Source organism: Nicotiana tabacum, chromosome 16 (genome assembly GCF_000715075.1).
Source record: "Nicotiana tabacum cultivar K326 chromosome 16, ASM71507v2, whole genome shotgun sequence".
Lineage (NCBI taxonomy): Eukaryota > Viridiplantae > Streptophyta > Magnoliopsida > Solanales > Solanaceae > Nicotiana > Nicotiana tabacum.
Window position 1 is genome coordinate 120,439,887 of NC_134095.1, and position 24,375 is coordinate 120,464,261.

Genomic DNA, 24,375 nt, shown 5'->3' on the forward strand with positions numbered 1-24,375 from the left:
AAGTCTAGGCGGTACATTCTTATCACATAAAATCCTCAAAGCTAGCCTCAATCTCATCCAACCAACTCTAATACGGTGAGTAACATCCTCGTCAATTTCCCATTGCCTTGGATTGTAGACCCAAGATACTTGAAACTATATCTTGTGGGAATGACTTGCGTATCAATCTTTACTTCTACTTCTTCTTCATGTATCTCATCACTGAACTTGCACTCCAAGTATTCAGTTTTCGACCTACTCAACTTGAAACCTTTGGATTCCAGCGTCTGTCTCCAAACTTCAAACCTAGCATAACACCACCTCGTGTCTCGTCAATTAGTACTATGTCATCAGCAAATAACATGCACCATGACACCCTCCCTTGTATGTATCGTGTCAGGATATCCAACGCTAGGGCAAACAAAAAGGGACTAAGGGCTAATCCCTAATGCAACTATATCTTTACTGGGGAATGTTCCGAGTCTCCTCCTGCAATACTCACCCGAGTCTTAGCTCCTTCGTACATGTCCTTAATCACCCTAATGTATGCTAACGGGACTCCGCTAACCTCCAAACATCTAGCACCACACTCGGGACTTTGTCACAAGCCTTCTCAAGGTCAGTGAACACCATGTGCAAGTCCTTTTTCCTCTCCCTATACTGCTCCACCAATCTTCACACAAGGTGAATGGCTTCTGTGGTTGACCGTCCCAACATAAATCCAAACTGGTTCTCGGATATAGATACGCATGTCCTCGCTCTCTTCTCCACCACCCTCTCCCAGACCTTAATAGTGTGACTCAGTAGCTTGATACCCCTATAGTACCTGAACTAAAATAGTGGTTCAATGAGGTTCTGAATGTGGACTTTTCGACAGGATGATTCAGCTTCCAGCTCTAGCATCAAGTCTCACAAGTGTGACAAGAGCACACGACCTCCATCCCATTGGTTGTCTCAATTTGAGTGGGTATGGAGTTTTGAGAGAAGTGGAAAAACTAATTTTTTTAGTTTTGAAAATCTTAATAGTTGTATTAAGATGTCACTAACGAATGCTGCAAAAATATGTACATCAGTTTCTCAAAGAGCAAAGACAAATTCTATTTCTATTCTATTACTGTTGGGGAACATATGAACAGTTTTTTAAAGAGAAAAGAGCCCAAAACCAAAGATAACAACTACTTTTCGCCTTCAAGCCCATCCCTTTCTGAAACTTGAGCTAATTTCTATCATGCTATCATCTGGACATTATTAACTTCACCAAATCCAGTATCCGAACATAGTGAAAAAATAGAGAAGATTCTTTGCCCTCAAGCCCATCCCTGCTCACCCTATTGCTTCCTGTAAGATTGTTGCACGGGCTTCCACCAATTACTAGATCAAACCTTCCATATGAATCTATGAGCCGCTCCAAGCAATCTCCATCCAGCTGCTGCACATCGTCAAACTCTATAAGATTCCCTCTCTGGTTAGTCTGCTCCCACCAGCTTCTCATAATATTTCTGTTGACTTCACATATTTCCACGGAAATCACATTCTTCAATCGAATACCGAGACGGTAAAGAGCAACTTCAGCACCGCCAATTCCAGAGAAGAGTGATAAGACGTTGATACCATCTGGAAACTTTTCTTTCAACACCGACAAATGGTATGCCACTGTATCAATCTATAAAAATATTGTAACAAGAAAAGAAACTAAATAAATCAACTGACAAGTTTCTTCAATACATTTTGCAAACACAAGATTATGGCGAAATGAGGAGGGGCGGAAGGAAACAAAACTTGGATATATATAAAGCAAAAATCAGAAGAAAGAGAGTTAAGCTTAGCTAACCTGGAACGAGTTACCAAGCGACTTGTATCTATCGGTCCTACTTATACCCCTGGTATGGTTCTTTGGAAACCCTAATAGCATTTCAACTTCATCAGGCTCCAAAGGAGCAACTTTGTTTCTCCCAACCCATACCAAATTCCACTTCCGACATTCATCAAGAACATACTTCTGCACTCTCATAGGTGGCTCACCATCAAAGTCCTCCATAGCTTTCCTGATTCTATCAGTCAATCTTGCACTTGCAATGGATGTTTGCAAACAATTTAACTGTGTTCGTGTATCCCAAGATGGCCACCATTTCTTTGTCAGGGGAAATGCTTCATGAATGGTACATGGGGGAAGTGGAAGCAAAGGAAATCTATTTTCAACGGGCAGATTATGAACATATCCCCTTTTTCTTGCAGTGGCACAAAAATATTTTGAGTCAACAAACTCAGGCTCAATATCATACAAGAATCTGGAAATGGTGTCCCACACACCCTTCGGAGCTAGAGCAACGTTTTCATAATAGAAAAATGGGGGCCCAATAGCTTGCTCCGGAAGAGTTCTTTTGACCATTGATGAAACTGATTCGGTAGGAATACCGTATCCAATCATATGTTTTGGCAATCGAATTGTCTCTTCATCACAAATCACCCTTTGCTTTTTCCTTTTGCGTAATTCATTATACAACGTCCTCTTCATGGATCCACCACTACCATTCAACATATGCTTTAGTTTTGGCTGTCATAATGGAAGGAATGCATCAGTTAATGAAAAATGATATTGCTAATTTGTAGTTACAAATGCAAACAAAGTAGAATAGACTATTAGTTCACATTAGTCCATTTCAAAATACTGCAACGGGAAAGCATACCTTTACATCTTCTGGCAGATAGGCATCTTCTTCTCTTGCCATTTGAGCAGCGTAGATGAAATCTGTCAATTCAACAAGCGAAGCTCCTGGACCTAGAAAGTTGTGAAGAGGACTATAATAATCTGGAAATGAATTCAAAAATAGGTGTTGCAATTCTGAAAAGATATTCAGGAACACCGCAGCGTCAATAAGCAGATTTTGTTCTAAATACAACAGCGTTGGCACAAAGTAGGCTAGGAACTCAACTAATTAGTAGCATCTACCTAGAACTTGCATGAGTAAGATTACTTCAGCCATGATAAAACATTAGCATAATTAATACATATCAAAGCCGAAACTAAATGTCTAATCCAATAGAAGGTTTAGATAAAATTAGCAATATAGAGGACAAAACATAATTTAATATACGCACCACATCTCTCCATTGCTATGGAAGCCTCCTCCACTGGGTATCCCATATTTACCAGCAGTTGCTCTTTTTCAGACAAAGAACTGCTCTCGTCTTTCAAGTAGCATTGTTTTGCAGAATTCTACCACACATTATAAAAGGAAAATGTTAGAAAAGCTTTACATAATTGTGCCCAGAAAACTCATAACAGGATTCAGGACCAGCAAATTTCTTAAATGGTAAAAGAAATATCAGTTGATGCATAAATAGAGCAAAATGTCCTTTAACCCCCAAAATTAGTGAGAAGCTAAAAATTAATGAGTCGCATTCATCCAACTTTCAGCACTATTGTCACAGATCACCATCTCCTCATTTCTAGAAATTACTTCCAAAACAAACAACTTCTCTGTACCCCAAATACCAGTAAAATAAAAAGAAGGAAATATCTTGTGTTTCCTCCAAGTGGAAGAGCCTGATCGATGACCGTCAAAGATAGATGCTGAAAACAGATACATTTAATTTTATTTGTAATTCTCCGCATATTTGTAAAACTAAACCACCTCATATTAATTATAAAATCTAGTAGGAGAAGAAGTCATGGGTGTTCAAAAATACATAAATAGCATGCTACAAAGATTAAAAAAAAGAAAAAAGAAACCAGATCGACTATTTTATATGCCATAGTAAGACACAAGACATTGAAAAGAAAAATGGAGAATGGTGTATGATTGAGGATAACATACTATAGTGTCCGAGTCTGAGGACCAACTATCTTCCTCATAATCATCATCCAGAAAGTTCTCGTTGTATTCAGAAGAGCTATCATCGGAACTAATGCGGGACTCCAGCTGAGAGCTAGTATTAGGCTGTTCTTCAGGAGAGTCTTCAAGGGCCTGCAACATCCGAAGACAAACAAAAAATATGATTAATACTGCAATTTATATGAACAAAGATCAACTTTTTCTATTTTTCGTTCGTAAAAGGGAGTTTTGCTTGTTTTAGAGGTCATTACTTGTGAAAAAAATTAAGGGACGGAAGGAAAATAGTAATGACAATGAGAGGCAGATAAAATTCATGCATGTTCTTAACATAATTCAAGCCTATCTGAGCTATACAGATAGGATAAAGGACAATTGTCATCATTCGTCGCACATTCAACACCTAGGAATCCCTGTGTTCACATGGCACAATCTCTTCAGGGGTTCTAATAGGTTTCACCATCTCCATTTAAGAAAAATCCTGATTCATCTAGACTTTACTCTGAACAAGTAAACGAGCTTCTCTTTCTAGACATCTTATGCAAGTGGTTGGTGAACAAGAATATCTTCATTCTCTCCGCCAGTTACCTTCTCTTATAAAATCTAAAATGAGCGGACATTACGCACCTTCAATGTCAAAAGAGCATCCAGCACCAAACCTTCATTTTCTCCTGTAATTCAAAATAACATAAATACCAGAGTTGGAAAAAAAGTTCAGTTGTATAAAGACTTGGCAAATTCAAATACCATTTTGCTCTATTGCTTTTGCAATAGATTCTTCACGAAATCCCATCACTACAAACTGCTGAATGAACTTGGACTTGGAGGATACTGATGATGAGCTTGCCTTCAGGTAAAAGAAGATCAAAAGAGACCATCAGCTGAGATGCAATGATTTTGCCCCCCCCCCCCCCCCCCGGGGGGGGGGGTGCGTGGTGGTTTATAAAAGATGCCCTCAACATGAAAGATCATTAGGTATCAATATAGGCTAAAAGCATTTACCTCCCCACCACAACTAATAGCGTGCTGTCCTGTAGTTCTTAAATCCGTGTATGAGGAAAATGTTGTGTCCTGTATTTCTTGTATTTCTAACTCATCTTCAGTATCCCAGTCAATGTTGTCATTGTCTTCTCCAGAAAGATTGTTGTCCTGCATGGGATTGAAGCAAGAAATACAAACAAAGAAGAAATGATTTTCCTCAATTTATCAAAAATATGAAGAAAGAACGACCATATACTTTCTTTTCTGATCTATATATAAGACCAGAAGGAAGTCAAAACAACTGTAAAATGTTAGAGAACCGAGAAACGAGATAATTTACCATTTCTCAAGGTAAGCCTGGAAAAGAACTCCAACTTGTTCAGCAAGAAGAATAATTTAGCACCCTACATAACACGAGAAGCTAAACGTGAATTACTGCCATTAAAGCTCCACAGAGCAATCATCAAAGAAAAAAGTTAGCCAGCAAATCTCACACAGAAAACTCAAACACAAAAGTTTCTTCATGTCCTGAAACAAAGGCAGGAGAGATAGCACTAAAGTTCATTCCTTTTGGACACAAAACATAACTTCCGTAGAATATATTGGATACCTTTTCTAATGAATTAACATTAAGACAAAATCAAAATTCCAATCTCATTCACTAAACCAAGGCCTATATTGAAAAGGAAACGAAGAGACTATGCTCCTAAATTTATTTTTTCGTTTGATCAAATGGCTTTGCTCCTGGACTTTCCTAACATCAAAGTTAAAGAAGAGAATGATAGCAGATTTTTGGACTCTTACTTTTACCCATCTGCGCGGACAAAGTTTTAAAATCCTTAACTACTTGTTAGACAAAAGGTTTTCAATAAAAGCAAATTCTTTAGGGAACCTTATTTCAATTGATTACCAACTTATGCGAGCAATGTATCCACCAAACAACCTTCACTCAAGTGCAATCCTGTTAGAAACTGTTATATTCCAACTCATCGTTCCGTTGGTCTTGGAAGAAGCACATGCACAAGTAAACTTTTAAGCCCTTTTTACCCACAAGAATTGACAGGAAACTGAAAGTAAGAAATCACCTCAGCACATACAAATAATTAAGTATATGCTTGTAATTTAGAGAAAAGGGGAGTAATGATTCGTGAGAAATTAGTTCTTTCTATGTCCTATCCAGAATTCAAGATACTACTACAACAGAATACATATTCTTAGTAGCTTCTAATGTTAAATATCTTTTCTCTCCTCTTCTACACAAGCAAGATAGCAAAACTTTGAGAACATCTGTAGATTTTTAAACATTCAATAATTTTCGCCAAGAAAACAAAACCGCTTTCACCAGCTTATCAATGTGCATCTATTACTGCAGACAGAAAAGTATATTATCCCTATCTACTTCAAAGTTTTATAGAAACCGAGTACATAGTACATCAAAATTGTCCGCTTCACTTGATGTCAAAGGCAAAAGCTTCCATTTTCTTTGCCTTGAAAAAATGCCCTGCACGTAACCTAAGTGATTTGCACATACCGAATGAAGGGAGAAACAACCAAAAGAAAATTCAAAAAAGCATGGATGGTTTAGTTCAATTTGTAGCTGTGTTGAAGACAAAAGCAATTGTTTAGTATCTCTTGTCTCAAAGTATTTTGGTTTCCCCAACTATGCTACAACTGAAATTCGAATAGATTCGTCTAGGATGTGAAAATTTTCAAAAGCTATTGACTGGAATAAAAACAATAGTTTACAAAGCAAGATTCATCTGAAAATTTTGAACTAGCATCTAACTGGACTAAGTGCAAACGACATTAGCAATTGTTAAACAATAACTTTACCACAAACCATCATTATATCAAACTAAACTGATTTTAGGTAGTTTCGTCCCCTGTGTACACCAAGAAATTCAGTATCCCACTAAAATTAGGTAGAAAGTGAGAAATCTTCAAAAATGTACGTCAGGCTATGTTGCTTGGACTCTCCAAAAGTATCTCCGGGTGCGTGTCAAATCCTCAAAAGCAGTTTATTTTTGGAGGACCCGACATGGGTGCGGCAGCATTTTGGAGAGCTTGTGCAACATAGATGACCGGTCATTTCCTTGTAATCAAATGGTGTATCCATTAACTTATTTGATTAAGATGCTAAATGGGTTATTTAATCCTACTCATTGTCCATCTTTATGGGGGATCAAGGGAGTGTTTTTATTTTGATTCTTTTTAGTCATTTGAGCATTCACCGTTTTGACTTTTTTTTTTTTATGGAGAGAGATTCGAACCCCTAGTATTTCTATAAATACTTCGGTTTTCCAGACCGACTCGTTCAACTGCTACATCCTCAAATCTGCATATCTATCCTTCTAAACAAGTAATTTCATCACAACCACACAGTAAATTTGCCAAAAACTGGCATTTTTTTTTATTTCTTGCCTCTACATTGTTTTACTTTAAGTTACATGCAGCAAAAGCATTCATTTTCTGTTATAAGGAAGAAGAAAAAAACCCTTTCTTTGTGCCATGTACTGTGTGGATACGATCATACACATTTCTAGTGACCTAGCTAGAGGAATAATCACAATAATTTTCCATTGCATGTGGAAAAAGAAGAAATTACTACTAATAGATAAACTAATGTCACACATGCAGATATAAATAAGCCACATTTACCAGAATTAGCGTGCGTGACTCCTTGAGAATCAACGAGGCACAAAGCTAAACACAATTGTTCAGTCGGTAAATTTCTATACAAATGTTTAAATTTTGGAAAGTGCAGGTAAATTACACCAAGCAGTAGAAACTTGGCTGGTTTGTACGAAGGGAAGAAGAGAGACTGGGTTTGGGGCTGAGCTTCGAATTTACGTATATCACCTTAACATAAAAACGCACAATAACCTACATCAAGGGTGAAGTAGTCATTTCAAAGAACAAGCTTTTTGATGCAGGGACACGTGCTTTCTTTTGTAAAATTTAGGACACGTGCTTCCTTATTAATCTGTATAAAATTTGGGTTTTGACGAGAAAAAAGAAATGCTCGATTTTCGTTTTCAAGGAATCGGAGGGTATACCTTTTCCAGAACATTGTACAATAATAATAGTAATTCTGCTAATATCAAAATAACCTAAGAAAAAGGGAGAAAGGGGGGTAAATTTACATTTAAAAGTCTAGATTATTAGTGATGAGATTTGTTTACCCTTAAAATCGGATAACAATTAAATTTATAAGTGATTTTAAGAATATGTAATTTCACCTAGTACTAATTGATAAATATGATGATTAATAGTAGAAATAAACAACAAAGTAAAGCAAATCAGTATTGAAATGCAATTCAGCCCTCAAGTTAGGTCCTCGAACTGAGCGAATGAGAGTAAAATTATGAAACAGACTGACGAACAAGAAAGTATAAGAAAACAGAGTATTGTATTGCTTTGGTATGCGTGAATGTAAGATGATTACAGAATGATTAAATCTCTCTTTATATAGTAGATGAATCCTATTTATGGTACAATTCTAATTACAAAAATAAATCTCATGATAAGTTAAATAACCGTTCTTGATTTGATCTGTTCCGAGATTTCCGCCATAATCCTCGGCTAGTCACGGATATCTTACTTTTTCCGTTATTATGCTATCTTCGGTCTCGCTTGATGCCTGTCATGTTGGGCCTCGGTCATCACCGGTCTCGACCTCGACAGGTACTTCGAATCCCGAACTCAGTGTCTTATCCTCACACCTCGGTCTGATATACTGCGGGACCGATCCTCAATCCATTCCTCTGGTCCCGGTCAATTAGTGAAATCGGATAGGCCCGATTTTAACCGTATACAGATAATCCCCTCGTGTTTTAGGTATAATGACAAGAAAAGAATTGAGTCATCGACCTTTACCCCGATTTATCATGACGTCATCACCATGACGTAGGCGACCGAAGTGACCGAAACATCCCATCGGTGCAGTTCCCAGGTCATTAATGTGTGTCAGTTGACGGTCGGCCACTAGTAACTTCAAACCGTCTCCGTAAAACCCATAAATAGGCTTTTTTTCGCTTTTTCAAACTTTTATTTTGAATCTCTCATGTGCTAATCTTCAAAAACCCTTTGCATTCTTCAAGTCCATCTGCAAAACTTCAAGTTACATTGCTAGCTTCTTTTTAAATCACCAAATACCATCACCGTCGTTCTTCTTTAATCTCAACCCAATGGAGAAAACATCTAAAATTGTTCCACAGAAGGAAGAAGCTTCCTCATCTAAGCCAGTTGGCGAACAACCAGTGGTGGAGCCACTCCCTGAAGAATTTTTTCCTCCGTTGTGCGTCCTTGACTCCGACTTTAAAGTTGAAAAGACCTCCTCAGTTCTGGCCTGATGCGAGCCAATGTCGAGGTATATATGCACAATCACCAGTGGCCTTTTAAACCAAGTTAAAAAGGATTGCAATTGGGTAGATAAGCATGTGGTGGTGCCCTCGCCTGAGGAGTCAATCACGACGTATGTGCAAGGGTTTTTGAGTGTGTACACCTACCATTTCACATTGGTCCCCTTGGATCCGGTTATCGTCGACTTATGCAAGCAGTACGCATTTACCCTCGGCCAAATACACCCCTCCTTATGAAGGATAGTGATACTGCTCCATTTTTTTGCGAGCCAAGTCGATGGGATTCCCTTTACCCTCGATCATCTTATACGCTTATATAGCCCCCGACTTTATCGAGGGTGGCTAATAAAGCTTCAACGTCGAGCTTTCAAGGCAGCTTTCTCGAGCATAGACGAGGACAAGGATCGGTGCTGGATGGGCCGATTTGTCTAAGTGAAGACCTCAGATTTGATCCCGGCCGAAAGTATTCCATTTGTAGAGAAATGGAATATGAAACATAAGTATGGTTCTCTTTTTTTATCTTCTGCTCATTTTTTCATCTTTTCTTAGTGACGCTTCGTATAGTGCAGCCTTTGCTTGGATGCCGGGTGCGATTCCCCATCTCAAGAACTGGGTCAGAAGCTTAGTGTCAAAATCGACACATACTGAGCGCGCATGACGCGAATTGGCGAGAGGTCGATGAGAGGCCCAAAACCATGGTAAGTTTTCGTATAATCCGATAACTCCGACCACTGTTCGAATTTCTTTTTGATCTTATTTACCCTTCTTTTGTAGGCCGTGGGAAGGACGTGCCGATGAGGCTCCCATCATGTGATGAGGAAAACCTTCCCCAACCGTCATGCTCAGAAACAGAATAAAGAGTGGAAAAGGAGAGAGGCTTCGAGCTCCACAATGTTAGACAAGCAAAAGCCCAAAAAGAGGTGGTGCCATGGGGGGAATGACATCCCCTTGACAATGGACTCAGTCCTCAAGATACAATAAGAACTCGAAGAGGGTGAACAGGAAGAAGAAAATGAAGATGATTTAGGGCTGATAGCCTGTACACGAGCTAGAACCAGGGCTCGGAAAGCTTCGAAACCAGTGGAAATTGATGTTGACCGGTCTAGGACCAATGAGGTCGAGAAGGAGACTTCATCCCAAGTCCCAAAGCCCAAAGGAATCAAAGGCGTTTTGCCTCAGGGCAAAGAGGCCATTGAAGAGGCTATGGATGCCGGCGCAGAGAACGAACTCAAGGCTCCCCAAGATAGAGGTAGTGCTTTAAAAAAATCCTCGGTGGGCAATAGAAATTGGTGATTCCCCCTTGATTCCTTCGGTCTCTGATTCTTTAATATGCGATGCTCATGCCGTGGAGACTTGTCACAGGGAAGGTGCCCATGGAGAGGAGGACCTCTTCCATGGTTTATTTGTCGAGATAGAAGACGTCACCGGTTTGGGCGACCTGGAGTTTTCGAGAAAAAGCTCGAGTGAGGCTTCCTCGTGTCCCAAACTGACCGATCAATTCCTGGCTCCCAGTGTAGATCCGGGGCGCAAGCGAACTATCGTGATCACGATCCTGGAAGATGCTCGTGTTCTTAGTGCCCCCGTAGGGGTAGTTAGCTACCTCCGGGGTTTGGTCACAGAGGAGGATTGAGCCCAGATGGATATGGTGGGAGCGCCTTGTCTATTCAACGAGGACAAACAAGCTTTAAACCGAGTAACTTTGATTTTCTAGCCATTTTTGTACTTTGGTTTTTCTCCCTTGGTATAAATTTTCCCTTTTATGTTTACAGGCTTCGGTGCTTCATCATGAGGCTTTTCTCCGATTCCAAGAAGAATTGAGCCTTTTTGAGGCTGATATCTAGGGGCTCACCGAGGAGAAAAATGCCTTTAAACTTTTCAGTGAGCAAAAAGAAGAAGGCATTAAGGGCCTCCGAATTGAATTGGCCACGGCTCAAAAAGAACATAGCGAACTGACCGAGCAGGTAATAAAAGTCTTAGAAGCTCATGGAATCAATTAGGGAGTGGTGGCTAACAATTTGATCTCACAGGTCCAGCAACGCATGAGACAATCGGGCAACTCCGTGGAGAGGTAGATGCGGTGAAGGCGGAAACCATAGTGTGGAAGAAAAATATGGACTGCCTTGCTGCAGAGAAAGAGTCTGCTCGAGCTCCATTTTCCTCGGCTGAGAGCCAACTCCAAGGAATGAAAGAGAAAAACTTGGCACAAGCCAAGAAAATCGAGGAGCTCCAGGCTCGATTGGTCACGAAATTTGCAGTGGCGAGATCCAAGGCTGAGACGGCTAAGGCCGATGCTGAGGAAATCGTGGACATCTACCGATCTGACGCTGAAGCCGCTCAAGCTCGATCAAAGGAGGTTGCTGATACTGCTCAGACTCGAGCATACTGGGTTGCCGAGCTCGCCAAGTTCCAATCTCGAAGGGAGACTCTTAAGGAGATTCACACCTATTACTTCGATCTTGCTGCCGAGATCAAAGATGCAAAAAAGCTCGAAGCTGAAGCCAAAGCATTAGTCTCTTCTAATAATGATGATTCCGGGAGCATGAGTCGATCCAAGAGCAGAGAAGACCCCGAGGGTGAAGATGTTTCTCCTGGAGAATATTAAGTACTTAGGATCATTTTTGGGTTTTTTTTGGCATAGAATTTCGATCGGGCCATGATGCCCTTGTAAATAACTTTTGACATATATAAAGGTCTCTCTTGCATTTTCATTTTATTTTTGACTCATGAAATTTGTGCTTCATTTATTCCTTATGAAATTGTTATTCATATGCTCGAGTTTTAGGCAATTCAACCAAACTAGCATAGTTTCTGCGATCGAGTGAGTGCTTGTTCGGATTAAAAATAAGGGAATCCTTAGGTTTTATTTGAATGAGGGTGATCTTTCGAACTCGAGAGCTCCCTTAGGCTTAAAAATAGTCCCGAGTGAGAATTTGCTCGAACTTGAGTTGAAGTAGCCCTTGGGCTTAATGATCGACTGAGGTGATGCTCAAACTTAGAATTAGGTAGCCCTTAGGCTTTTTGTAAGTTTTGTATTCGGCCGATTTGGCCTTTGTAAAACGATCGTATATATAAGGCTTTTTCTATCCTTTCGGCTTTTAAAGTTTTCCCTTTTTTATCATTTCCATTCACTAAGTTTTATAATGCCTTAACATGAAGTAATAAAGTCATGTTTGAGGGTTTGAACAATTTTGTACCCCTTGGGGTTTTTTAGGCTCGATACTATCGAAGCCCTTTGTAATTTTGCGGAGGGCATCCCTTTTAACTGGTTTATGAGAATATTCGAAGGCCTATTCTATTACAGAATTCAGACGTCTCTGAACCGTATCAATTTGGCCGTAGCCTTTAGTTTGGGATTTGCCCCTTGGGCTTGTTTTCCCGTTGCGCTTCGAACTTGTTCGAAGTGTCAGTCCCCGAGTGGGGTGGCTGTGGCCTATAAAAATCGAGGGTTGCCTTTTTAAGGTATTATAATCTCGTGATTTTAATAATTCGATCTTGTCTATTTTTCGGACGACAGTCCCCGAGTTGGGGAGTTAATTATTCGAACTTCGGTTGTGATCGGCCCTCAAGCTTGTTTACATAAAAGATCGAGTTGAAATTGTAAAGTAGAAATTTTTTCTAATGCATGAGATATTGGCAAGGAAAAATACTTCTTTGAATAGATGATTATACATGCGTACATGTTTGATGTCAGGGCTCGAGTAACCTATATAGGCACGGCATTCGACCGTTTGACCCTTACAAAATTTACCTATCGAGACCCTGCCGTTACAAAGTAATTTCTTTGCAACAAAGTTGATATTCAAGGGTAATGCCCCCCAATATTCAAGGTTGATTGTAAAGAAGCCTCAGATACTGTTGAATTGTTCTAACTTAGCACTATCAATGGTTGCCTCATTAAAAACCTCGTCGAAAAACCCAATAGGATTGCAACGCTTGCTTTCAAACCAAAAGACTTCATGCTGAAGGATCCATTCACCGTTTATGACAGAACATCTTCAATTGGTTAGCTTAAAATATAAATGAAAATGGAAGAGGTCGTACCTTAGCAGTAGTATCGCTTTAGGAGTGATACGTTCCAATTGTTTGGTAGTTGATCATTGTTCATCATACCGAGCTCCCTTTCCGATAATATCGAGGACCTGATATGGTCCCTCCCAGTTTGGACCCAGTTTTCCTTCATTCGGGTTTTATGTGTTGAGGGTGACTTTTATTAGCACCAAGTCCCCTATTTTAAAGTGTCAAAGATTGGTTCTTCGGTTGTAATACCTTTCTATCTGCTATTTTTGTGCAGCTAATTGAACAAGGGCGGCCTTGCGTCTTTCATCCAACAATTCTAGGCTCGTGTTCATAGCCTCGTTATTTTATTCTTCTGTTGCATATCGAAACCTGAGGCTAGGTTCCCCGTCCTCGACCGGGATAAGAGCTTCGGCACCATAGACCAAAGAGAACGGTGTTGCCCCCGTACTGGATTTCGACGTCGTGCGGTACGCCCATAGAACATCGGGTAATATTTATCTCCATTTTCCCTTTGTGTTGGTCGATCCTTTCTTAAGATTTTGAATGATAGTTTTGTTAGTCGATTTGGCTTGTCCGTTCCTACTGGGATGGTACGGCATTGATAGAATCCTTTTGATCTTGCGATCCTCGAGAAATTTAGTTACTTTGCCGCCGCTGAATTGCTTTTCGTTGTCGGACAAAATCTCGGTAGGCATCCCGAATCGGCATATAATGTGGTCCCAAATGAAGTCTATGACTTCTTTTTCTCTAACTTTCTCGAAAGCCTGTACTTCAACCCACATAGAAAAATAATCAGTCATAAATAAAATAATTTGAGCTTTACCTGGGTTCGATAGTAAAGGGCCGAAGATGTCCATTCCCTGTTTTATTAACGGCCATGGGGATAAGACTTAGTGGAGCTGCTCCCCGGGCTGGTAAATCATCGGTGCATACCTCTGACATTTATCGCACTTTCGAACGAACTCTTTTGTATCCTTTTCCATATCGGCCCGATAGTACCCTGCTATGATGACTTTGTTAACCAGTAATTCGGCACCAGAGTGGTTCCCACAAATGCCTTTATGAATTTCCCGTAGGACGTAGTCGGTGTCTCCTGGTCCCAAACATATCGCCAATGGCCCATCGAACGTCCTCCTGAATAGCGCTCCATCTTCGACCAAAGTAAATCGTGTTGCCTTTGTACGTAGAGAACTTGACTCCTTTGGATCTGATGGGAGCTTCCCGTTCTTTAAATATTTAATGTACTTGTTTCTCCAATCCCAAGTCAAACTTATAAAGTTTATTTCGTCTTGGCCCTCTTCGATTACTGATCTTGAGAGTTGTATAGTAGTCCCCGAGTTAAGATCGTCATCTTAGACCGACGATCCCAAGTTTGCAAGGGCATCGGCCTCACTGTTTTGCTCTCGAGGTATGTGTTGTAAGGTCCACTCCCTAAATCGATGTAAAGTTACCTGTAACTTATCCAAGTACCTCTACATTCGATCTTCTCGGACCTCGAAGGTTCTGTTAACTTGGTTTACCACAAGTAGGGAATCACATTTTTCCTCGATGACCTCTGTTCCCAAGCTTTTAGCTACCTCGAGATCTGCAATCATGGCCTCATACTCAGGCTGATTTTTAGTTATCTTTGAAGTTTTGATAGATTATCTAATTATGTTATCCATGGGCGCGCGACTACAAAATGATGCCCAGCCCGGACCCTTTTCACGTTCGAAGCATCATCCGTGAAGAGGGTCCATACCCCCTAACGATGTACCTGATTTTAGTAACAGTTCTTGTTCGACTTCGAGTACGAGGGCTGGCATGAAGTCAGCCACAAAGTCCGACAAAATTTGAGAATTGATGGTTGTTCGAGGTTGATACTCAATATCGTACCCGCTGAGTTCTATGACCCATTTGGCCAATCGACCCGAAAGTTCGAGTTATGCAAAACATTTCAAAGGGGATAGGTAGTTACAACACATATTGGGTGACATTGGAAATACTATTTTAATTTCCTAGAGGCGCTTATTAAAGCAAGCACTAATATTTCTAAGTGAGGATACCTAGTTTCAGCCTCACCTAAGGTCTGACTAACATAGTAGATAGGGAACTGCGTACCTTGTTCTTCTCGGACTAGGACCCCTCTTACCGCTATTTTCGAGACCGCCAAATATAAGTAGAGTTGGTCGTCCACTTTTGGGGTATGAAGTAGTGGGGGGCATGACAGGTATCGTTTTAGTTCTTTTAAGGCTTGTTGGCATTCTAGGGTCCATGCAAAATTGTTCTTCTTACTAAGTAGTGAGAAGAACCGATGACTTCTATCTGAGAACCTCGAGATGAATCGCCCTAGGAGCTATGCACCCGATCAGCTTCTACACAACCTTCACCTTATCTATGATTTTGATATCCTCGATCGCTTTGATTTTATCAGGGTTGAACTTGATCCCCCAATTGGACACCACAAAGCCGAGAAATTTGCCAGACCCGACCCCGAATACACACTTTTCTAGGTTGAGCTTCATGTTGTACCTCCTTAGTATATCGAAAGTCTCTTACAAATGTTTCAAATGACCCTCTTCTCGCAAGGACTTAACTTGCATGTAATCAATATAAACTTCCATAGATTTCCCTATTTATTCTTTGAACATTCGATTTACTAGGCGTTGATGAGTTTCACCAACATTTTTTAATCCGAATGGCATTACTTTATAATAATAGGTACCGTATTTAGTGATAAACGAAGTCTTTTTCTGATCCTCTGAGTTAATCTATATTTGATTGTACATGGAGTAGGCATCGAGAAAACTGAGAATCTCATGGTCGGATGTGGCATCGATCATGCGATCAATGTTCGACAAAGGAAAAGAATCCTTAGGGCAGGCCATGTTCAAGTCCTTATAGTTTATGCTCATTCTAAGTTTATTTTCCTTCTTAGGGACTACCACTGTGTTTGCTAACCATTCGGGATATTTTACTTCCCGAATGGACCCTATTTTGAGAAGTTTGGTTACCTCATCCTTGATGAATGCATGCTTAACCTCGGATTGGGGTCTTCTCTTTTGCTTTACTGGACAGAACTTCAGGTCCAAGCTTAGTCGATGGGTGGTGATCTCTGGTGGGATCCATGTCATATCGAGATAGGACCAAGCAAAATAGTCTATGTTATCTAAATGGAATTGAATAAGTTTTTTCCTGAGCTTGGGAGTTATCCCTGTACCCAAGTATACCTTTCAATCGGGCAGGTGCTCGATCAGTATGATTTTTTCCAACTCTTCGACCGTCGACTTCGTTGCGTCAGAATTATCAGGGATTATGAAGGTTCGAGGTATCATATAATCATCATCCTTGATAGTTTCTTGTTCCTTCGATCTGGCTGAGGTCGGTAAATGTGGTTGCTATTTGACTTCCTGCTTTCCCTTCGACTCTGAACCCTTCGTTGATGAAAGTGCTGATACCGGTATCACTTTATTGATTGCAAATATTTATTTGGCGGTGGGTTGTTCACCGTACACCGTTTTGACTCATTCTGATATTGGGAACTTTAGGACTTGATGAAGGGTCGAGGGCACTGCCCTCATGTTATGGATTCAATGCCTTTCGAGCATTGTGTTGTACCTCATGTCACCCTCGATCACATGGAACTTTGTTTCTTAGATGGTCCTTGCCACTTTTACTGGGAAAATGATTTCCTCTTTGGTGGTTTCACTTGCCATGTTGAAGTCGTTAATTACTCGAGCTGCGGGCACAATTTGATCTTTTAGGCCGAGTTTCTCTACGACCCTTGATCGAATAATGTTTACCGAACTACCTGGACCAATCAATGCACGTTTAACTTGAATTTTATTCATAAGTAAAGATATTACTAGAGCATCATTGTGAGGTTGTTCAATCCCTTTTGCATCCTCATCATTAAAAGACAAGGTCTATTCCGGTAAGTAGTCCCGAGTCCATTTTTCTCTTATGATCGTCACCTTGGTGCATTTGGATAATGGTCCTTGAGGAATATCGACCCTTCCAATGATCACGTGAATCACATGTTGTGGCTCTTCTTACTCGTTCTGTCTATTTGAATCTCTATTTTTGAAGTGGTTCTTGGTCCGATCACTTAAGTATTCTCTAAGGTGTCCCTCGTTGAACAATCGAGCAACATCTTCTCTTAGTTGTATGCAATCTTCTATTTTATGGCCATGGGTGCCATGATACATGCATATTTGGTTTGTGTTTCTCTGGGCAAGATCAGTCTGCAGAGGTCGAGGCCACCTGGTATCTTTGTTATGCCCAATGGCCAATACTATGGCGGAGTCATCTACGCTGAAGTTATATTCTGACAACCGAGGTGCTTCTTTGGACCCGATATCCCTATCGAAACCATTCTTTCTCATGAGCCCATAGCAACTCTGTCCCCGATCATTCCTTCTATCATTTCAAATGGGGTTATGTCTATACCTGCTATTTCTCTAATCTCCCTTGTATGATTGATATAGGTCTCTGTTCGATCGTGGTTCCCGATCGATGTCTCTTTTAACTCTGTCCACGAGCCTGTTAGGATAAATCGAACCAAATGGAGCCCCTAGTTGATTGTCTTCAACCCTAATCTTCAAACGATATCGATTATGTATCGGACCAAATGACGGTTAGATATTCGATCAAATTCTGCTTTAATTGTTGTGAAGCTATCGAACTTAATTTTTTGAGACCTTGAGTGAAGGCTTGAACAGCCTAATCGTAGATGACCAGTGGCAAATCCATTCGTTCGATTTGAAATCGAGATACGAATGCCCTGAGCTTCTCATTGTCATTTTGCCTTACCTTGAATAAGTCCGACTTTCTAGTTGCAACCTTAATGGCTCCAATGTGTGCCTTTACAAATGAATCTGCAAGCACAACAAATGAAGCAATAAAGTTAGGTGGCAAATTATGATACCATGTCATCTTCTATGTCATTTCCCTTAATAGTGCATGTATACGAGGTGACGTATTCATTGGATCTACCATCCTGTTATACTTCGGAATATCGGGCATACGAAACTTCTTCGGGATTGGCTTCGGGGCCGCACTTGGGGGAAAGGTTTCTGGACAAACATTTTAGAATCAAGTCCTTTCAATACCGGTGGTGCCCCCAGGATTTGGTCGACCCTGGAGTTGTAAGTTTCCACCTTCTTATCATTTTTCTCGATCTTCTTTTCCTCTGTCTCAATTCGCTTCGTCAGTTCATCGAGCATTTTTATGATAGCGAGATTATTCTCCAATTCTTCTTCATTCGAACTCTTTGGCACCAATTTGGCTCTGTGAATGACTTCTAGTGATGGCTCGAGCTCGGTTCTGCTTAGTGCGCAATTCTGATTTTGGAGTTGTGCTATTTCAGCTTGTTGAGTCTGTAATATCTCGAATAACATTCGAAGGCTAATTCAACCTTCTTCACCACTCTGTGCGTTCTAATAGGCTGCTCGAGCGTCTTTGCGGATGATATTTTCAGGGTCGACACCCAAATTCCCATTAACGACAATATGGGAGTTGACATTGACTGGGTCTATGGCCAGTGGTCCATCGGGGTTGACTGGAGGTACTCCATTTCCCGGTGCAGCTATGTTTTTATTTTCGCCATAAAGACCAAGGTTGTTGTCTGTATGAGTAGGTTTGCTATGAGAGTTTGACATGTTGATCTTGATATCAAAAACACTCACAAGAACAAGCATAAAGTAGTGTGTGTTATGAGAATTAATACCAGACAACCACTATTATCCTTAGCCCCACCATGGGCGCTAAATTGTTACCCTTAAAATCGGATAACAATTAAACTTATAAGTAGTTTTAAGGATATGTAATTTCACCTAATACCAACTGATAAATATGATGATTAATAGTAGAAATAAACAACAAAGTAAAGCAACCAGCATTGAAATGCAATTCAGCCCTCGAGCTAGGTCGCCCTCGAACTGAGCGAATGAGAGTAGAATTATAAAACAGACTGATGAACAAGAAAGTACAAGAAAAAATAGTATTGTATTGCTTATGTATACGTGAATGTATGATGATTACAAAATGATTAAACCCCTCTTTATATAGTAGATGAATCATATTATAGTACAATTCTAATTACAGAAGTAAATCCTATGATAAGCTAAATAACCGCTCTTGATTTGATCCGTTCCGATATTTCTGTCATGATCCTCAGCCAGTCATGTATATCTTGCTTTTCCGTTATTATGCTATCTTCAGTCTCGCTTGATGTCCATCCTGTTTGGCCCCGATCATCACCGGTCTCGACCTCGATAGGTACTTCAAATCCCGAACTCAGTGTTGTATCCTCATACCTCAGTGTGATATACTACGGGACCGATCCTCGATCCATTCCCCTCGTCCCGATCAATTAGTGAAATCGGGTAGGCCCGATTTTAACCGTATACAAGATTCATTTCATATAGTACGTGATTCGGGAAACAAATCTTGTTTTGGCATAATTTCGGACCATATGTTTTTTATTTATTTAGTTAATAAGTGATTGCAACTATCCGACCATTTAAAATATTGGTATACTTAATTCCCTTCCGACTTTCAGTTTTTGTTGTGTAATGTAATGTTATTATATTTTTTTGAAAAAATGAGAAGTAAACTAGATAAACACAAAACGATTTGAAAAGTAATGGCAGGCTAAAAACCTGTACTTTAGTCATAGTTTGCACTCTAATCATTGCATTTTACTTGTGGTTGAGCTTAATAATGGAGATTTGCGCTTATTACATATTTTATGCCTTGCAGGAAATTATTCTGATCTATTAAGATAATTTAGATCTAATTTAAACAAGTTGGAGCTTTGTACTCTAAGTAAAAGCCCAAAAAATTAAGCCGGGATCACAGTCGGGGTCCTCGGACCAAGTCTGGATGTCAAAATGTGAGAAAACAAAATTACTCTGAGAGAATTGCACAACTGTGTCGCACCATGAGTAGCGGGGCGTGGGGCGCTAGTGCAAAATTCCTGCATAGTAAAAAAATAGGCCTCTGAACTTTTCCACTAATGCGGCGCATAATGCGCCGCCCGGTGCATCACGGTAGTGTATTTCCTCGCCCAACGTTCCTCACTTCGGCTTGGAAAGGATAGTTTCATTCGGGCCCGTTCCTACATGGTATAAATACATCAAAAACACGACTTTAGAGGATTTTTGACCTACGGGATATTGGAAGAGCATTGGAGACTCATAGCACAAGGATTCATCATTCTTCCATCTAATCAACACCCGAGTTTGGATTGAATTCATATTTTCTTATTATTCAACTTTATTTGTGATGAATTTCTTCATGAATATGGAGTAGTTTCCCTTAGGGTTTGAAGGATATGGTGTTTTGTTAAATATTTGTGGATTTTAACTCTCGTTATTTTCTTGAATTCGTTTATGGAGCTTAGAATCGTTGCAACTTTATTCACCGATTTATTTAATCGAAAGAGGAATATTTTGGTGATTATCTTTGCATTATTTTGTTTGATTTAATTCATTGATTCTCTTAAGTAATTGAAAGAGCTTGTTGAATTGTTGATTAAATTCAGTTAGGAGAATATTCGAGAGACATTTTTTCCTAAAGACTAATCCATTAACGCATGCTTGCATATTTTCATAGTGCTTATATTATTTCACCTCATACAGTTAAGATTTAATCGAGAGATGAGTCTTGATTACACGTTTGAACTAATCATCGAGTGAATTTGTGAGAATCATTAGAACATTAGAGTGAAGTAAACTAGAGTTGGATACCAAGTAGCTATCTTGCACCTATCTTGTCAAAACTTTTATTCCCCACATTGATAAGAAACCAACTCTGCTAATCTCTAGTTCTTTTCAATCAATTGTCAATTGCTTTACTTTAGTAGTTAATCATAGTTTGTAATCAATCCAAATCAAGTTTTTATCATCCTGAATAGCAGTTAAATAAGAAATTACTAGAGCATTGTTTAAATCCAATCCCTATGAAGACGATAATTAAACTATATTATCTTTGGCTAGAGAGCATCGATTTCATGTTGTGTTTTACACTCGTTAAATTTTGGCGTCGTTGCCTGGGATTGGCAATCGATAGTGTTCAAAATAGTTTATGGTGCTAATTCAGGAATTTTTTTATTTTATTCTTCACGGGGTTCTCTTCCATGTGCAGGCAACAGGTTAAGTTCATGGTATACGACTCGATCTTCTTCAAAAGAAGTAATACCCTACAAATCAGTGTTGGAAAAACACCTACGACAACTGAGGAATGAGAAAGAGCTCACTGGAAAGTTCTTGGGGCAAACTTCAACGCAAGAACACATGGATAATACGGTGACGACGAGGTAGATTTAGCTGTAAGAGAGTCACCACATTAAAGAGAAGAAGCTGCAAGGATAGCAGCTGAGGCAGCCCGTAGAGCTGCTGATGAGACCGTCGAATATGATGGGGGTCAAAGATTCAATCTAAATCGACCCTTGATTGAAGACCAGTTCGAGAATGCGGTACCCAAGCCTAGTAGAGCATTGGGTGATTATGCCAGACCAGTCTACAATTAGGGATTGTCTAGTGTCAGACCTCCACCAGTAGCACCAAACAATTTCGATTTAAAGCAAGGCTTGCTTCAAACTATCCAGAAAAACTATGTCTTCAGAGTGAAGGTAAATGAAGATCCTAACACTCAATTGATGGATTTTGAGGAAATCATGAACACCTTCCAGTACACCAGAGTGTCAAAAACTGCAGTTTACTTAAGAACATTCCCTTTTTCACTAAAGGATGATGCGAAGCACTAACTGTAGCTTACTAACGGGGTCGATTAGGGCATGGGAAGATATGACTAAAAACTTTCTTGATAAATACTTCTCAGTTGCAAAAACAGTGAAGTTCAGAAGGGGAATTCACAACTTTTGTGAGACGGATATTGAAAAAGTTTTTGAGGCTTGGGAATGATTTTAAGAGATAGTGAGGAAATGTTAGCATAATAGGATTGAATTATGGATGCAACTTCAAGACTTTTGGGATGGACTGACACCTCCTTCACGACGAAATCTGAACACTGCAGTTTGGGGTCCTTTACTGAAGAAGACTCCTAAGGAAATTGTAGCAATTCTTGATAAGCTCTCTTATGATGATAACCAGTGGCCTGCTAAGAGTAATGATAGAAGAAAATCAATTGGGGTTCATCAAGTAGATTCTAGCACATCAGTGCAAGCCTAGCGAGACATCATGGCCAAAGAGATAAGAAAGTTTACCTTAGTCAAGGTCCAGAGCCAACCATCAACAATTTGTGATTTCTGTGGAATGGGTCATCAAACGCATGAATATCAGGACTCAGCTGCAGATGAAGTGGTAAATGTTATGGGAAGCTTTGATAGAGGAAACTACCATAGTGGTAGTAATTTTAACTCTATGGGACAGAGGCACCCATGTTTTTCTTGGAGTTCACCAAGTGGTAGTCTGAACTCGTGGCAGCAAAATAACTCCAAATACCAAGGACAAGGAGCTCCAGGTTTTCAAAATCAGCAAAGGCAGCAATATTAGCCTCCACAGTCTAATCAGTCTAGCATGAAAGATCTGATGAAGGCCTTTATTATTAAGACAAATGAGAGGCTTGAAACACATGGCTCAGTAATACGAGAATAGTGCATAGCTATCCGAGAATAGGGCACAACTATTCAAAACCTGGAGAGACAGGTGGGGCAACTTGCTAATCTATTGTCTAAGAGGGTTCCAACAACTCTCCCTGCTGATATATAAAAAAATACAAAAGAGATAATAAATATAGTGTCTTTAAGGAGTGGGCACGTATTGGAGTATCCCAGGGAAAAACAAAAGAATGAGTTGATTGAAAGACATGTAGAGATTGTGGAGGAGCAGAAAAATAACAACATTCAAGAAGGTGAAGTGATGGCCTGAAGAAGTGGGGGAAGACTAGAGATCAAAAGAAGAAGAAAGATGGAATTTCAATGGATAAGGATACTAAGGAGAGCAAATACATGCATGCTCTACCTTTCCCCCAGAAGCAAAGAAGAGAGAAGTTGGACAAACAATTTGGGCGCTTTCTAGAAGTGTTCAAGCAAGTGCATGTGAATATACATTTTACAGAGGTGCTTTCACAGATGCCAACTAATGCTAAATTCTTGAAGGATATATTATACAAGTTGCGGAAAGAGGAAGAGACATTAGTGGTCAAGCTCACCGAGCATTGTAGTGGTATCCTGCAAAATAAGCTCCCTCAAAAGTGTAGAGATCCAGGGAGTTTTACTATACCTTGCTCTTTAGGAAATACTAAATTTAAAAAATCTTTGTGTGATTCAGGTGCTTCTATTAATCTCATGCTTTTGTCTATTTTCAGGAAATTAGAGGGAGAGATTGGAGAAATCAGGTTAATACATGTGTCCTTGCAGCTGGCGGATCAAACCACAATCATACTTGAAAGAATAGTAGAAGATGTGCTAGTTTGGGTAGATAAATTTGTGTTCTCTGTGAACTTGATTGTGGTACACATGGAGGAGAATAGGGATGTTCCTCTAATTTTAAGAAGATCCTTCAAGGCTATGGGTAGAGCAATTCTGGATATTCAGGAAAGGCAACTCATGTTCAGCGTAGGGGAAGAAAGGTTGATTTTCAAGATGGAAGGAGAAAGGGGGGCCTAACAGAGCAACTTGGAGAGAGTAAAACTGATAAGTGTGGGGTGTACCCAAAGAAGGTCAAAAAGAAGCTCTCGGCATGGATATGTGCATTGGGTCGGGCATGCAAAAGAGATCCCGACTTCGATTAAAACCCAGACTAGATGAATGAGGAAAGTTTCCTTTACCTCTTGCTTTTTATTTGTGTGTCATGGGGACATGCCACAATTTGAAGTGTCGGGTAGGGAATGATGGAAATATATACACGTGTGTCTCTTTTTTGCTTCTTTTGAATTTTTTTTTACCGGACGATGGATTTCCTCGACTGTCTTCTTGAGGGATAAAAGTCAAAGAATTTTTTTTTTTTGATTTTCTTAGGTAGTGTAACAATTCCTCCTTTTTTCTTTGTGTTGCGGTTCTTTTTCAAGGGTTTTGTTTGAGCCGGGTGTAGTTAGTTTTTATTTAGTTAGGAACTTTGAAGTCTTGTGCTATGGTATTAAATGGAGGTGACTTTTTTCGATTTTGTTGTTCCTTGAGAGTAGTGAGTTCCTTAGTCATGACGCCTAGGCTCAATTCTTGACTCATGGATATGTACCTTAAATTCTTTGATTATGACTTT

The 24,375-nt window shown here is 39.8% G+C and overlaps 2 protein-coding genes across 2 annotated transcripts; one reads left to right on the plus strand and one right to left on the minus strand.

Moving 5' to 3' along the window:
- Positions 1-1,035: 1,035 nt before the first annotated feature.
- On the minus strand, positions 1,036-7,585 carry LOC107816318 (DNA (cytosine-5)-methyltransferase DRM2-like). Its single transcript, XM_016642014.2, has 10 exons — positions 7,452-7,585; positions 5,134-5,197; positions 4,815-4,961; positions 4,560-4,659; positions 4,440-4,483; positions 3,798-3,947; positions 3,079-3,196; positions 2,667-2,758; positions 1,811-2,533; positions 1,036-1,642 (listed from the first exon to the last, which is right to left on the minus strand). Exons 2-10 carry the CDS (start codon positions 5,134-5,136, stop codon positions 1,214-1,216), a joined length of 1,806 nt encoding a protein of 601 aa, XP_016497500.1. The 5' UTR covers positions 5,137-5,197; positions 7,452-7,585; the 3' UTR covers positions 1,036-1,213.
- Positions 7,586-23,093: 15,508 nt separating this feature from the next.
- On the plus strand, positions 23,094-23,783 carry LOC107816317 (uncharacterized). The gene is made up of 2 exons (XM_016642012.1): positions 23,094-23,340; positions 23,446-23,783. The coding sequence occupies exons 1-2, from the start codon at positions 23,094-23,096 to the stop codon at positions 23,781-23,783; spliced, it is 585 nt and encodes a 194-aa protein (XP_016497498.1).
- Positions 23,784-24,375: the final 592 nt, after the last annotated feature.

Coding starts and splice junctions, on each gene's coding strand:
- LOC107816318 (XM_016642014.2), bottom strand. Junction 4,484..4,559: donor AAAAGCAATAGAGCAAAATG/GTATTTGAATTT, acceptor TTTGAATTACAG/GAGAAAATGAAGGTTTGGTG. Junction 3,197..3,797: donor CCTCAGACTCGGACACTATA/GTATGTTATCCT, acceptor AATGTGTGGTAG/AATTCTGCAAAACAATGCTA.
- LOC107816317 (XM_016642012.1), top strand. CDS start 23,094: ATGGATAAGGATACTAAGGAGAGCAAATACATGCATGCTCTACCTTTC. Junction 23,341..23,445: donor GCTCACCGAGCATTGTAGTG/GTATCCTGCAAA, acceptor TGTGTGATTCAG/GTGCTTCTATTAATCTCATG.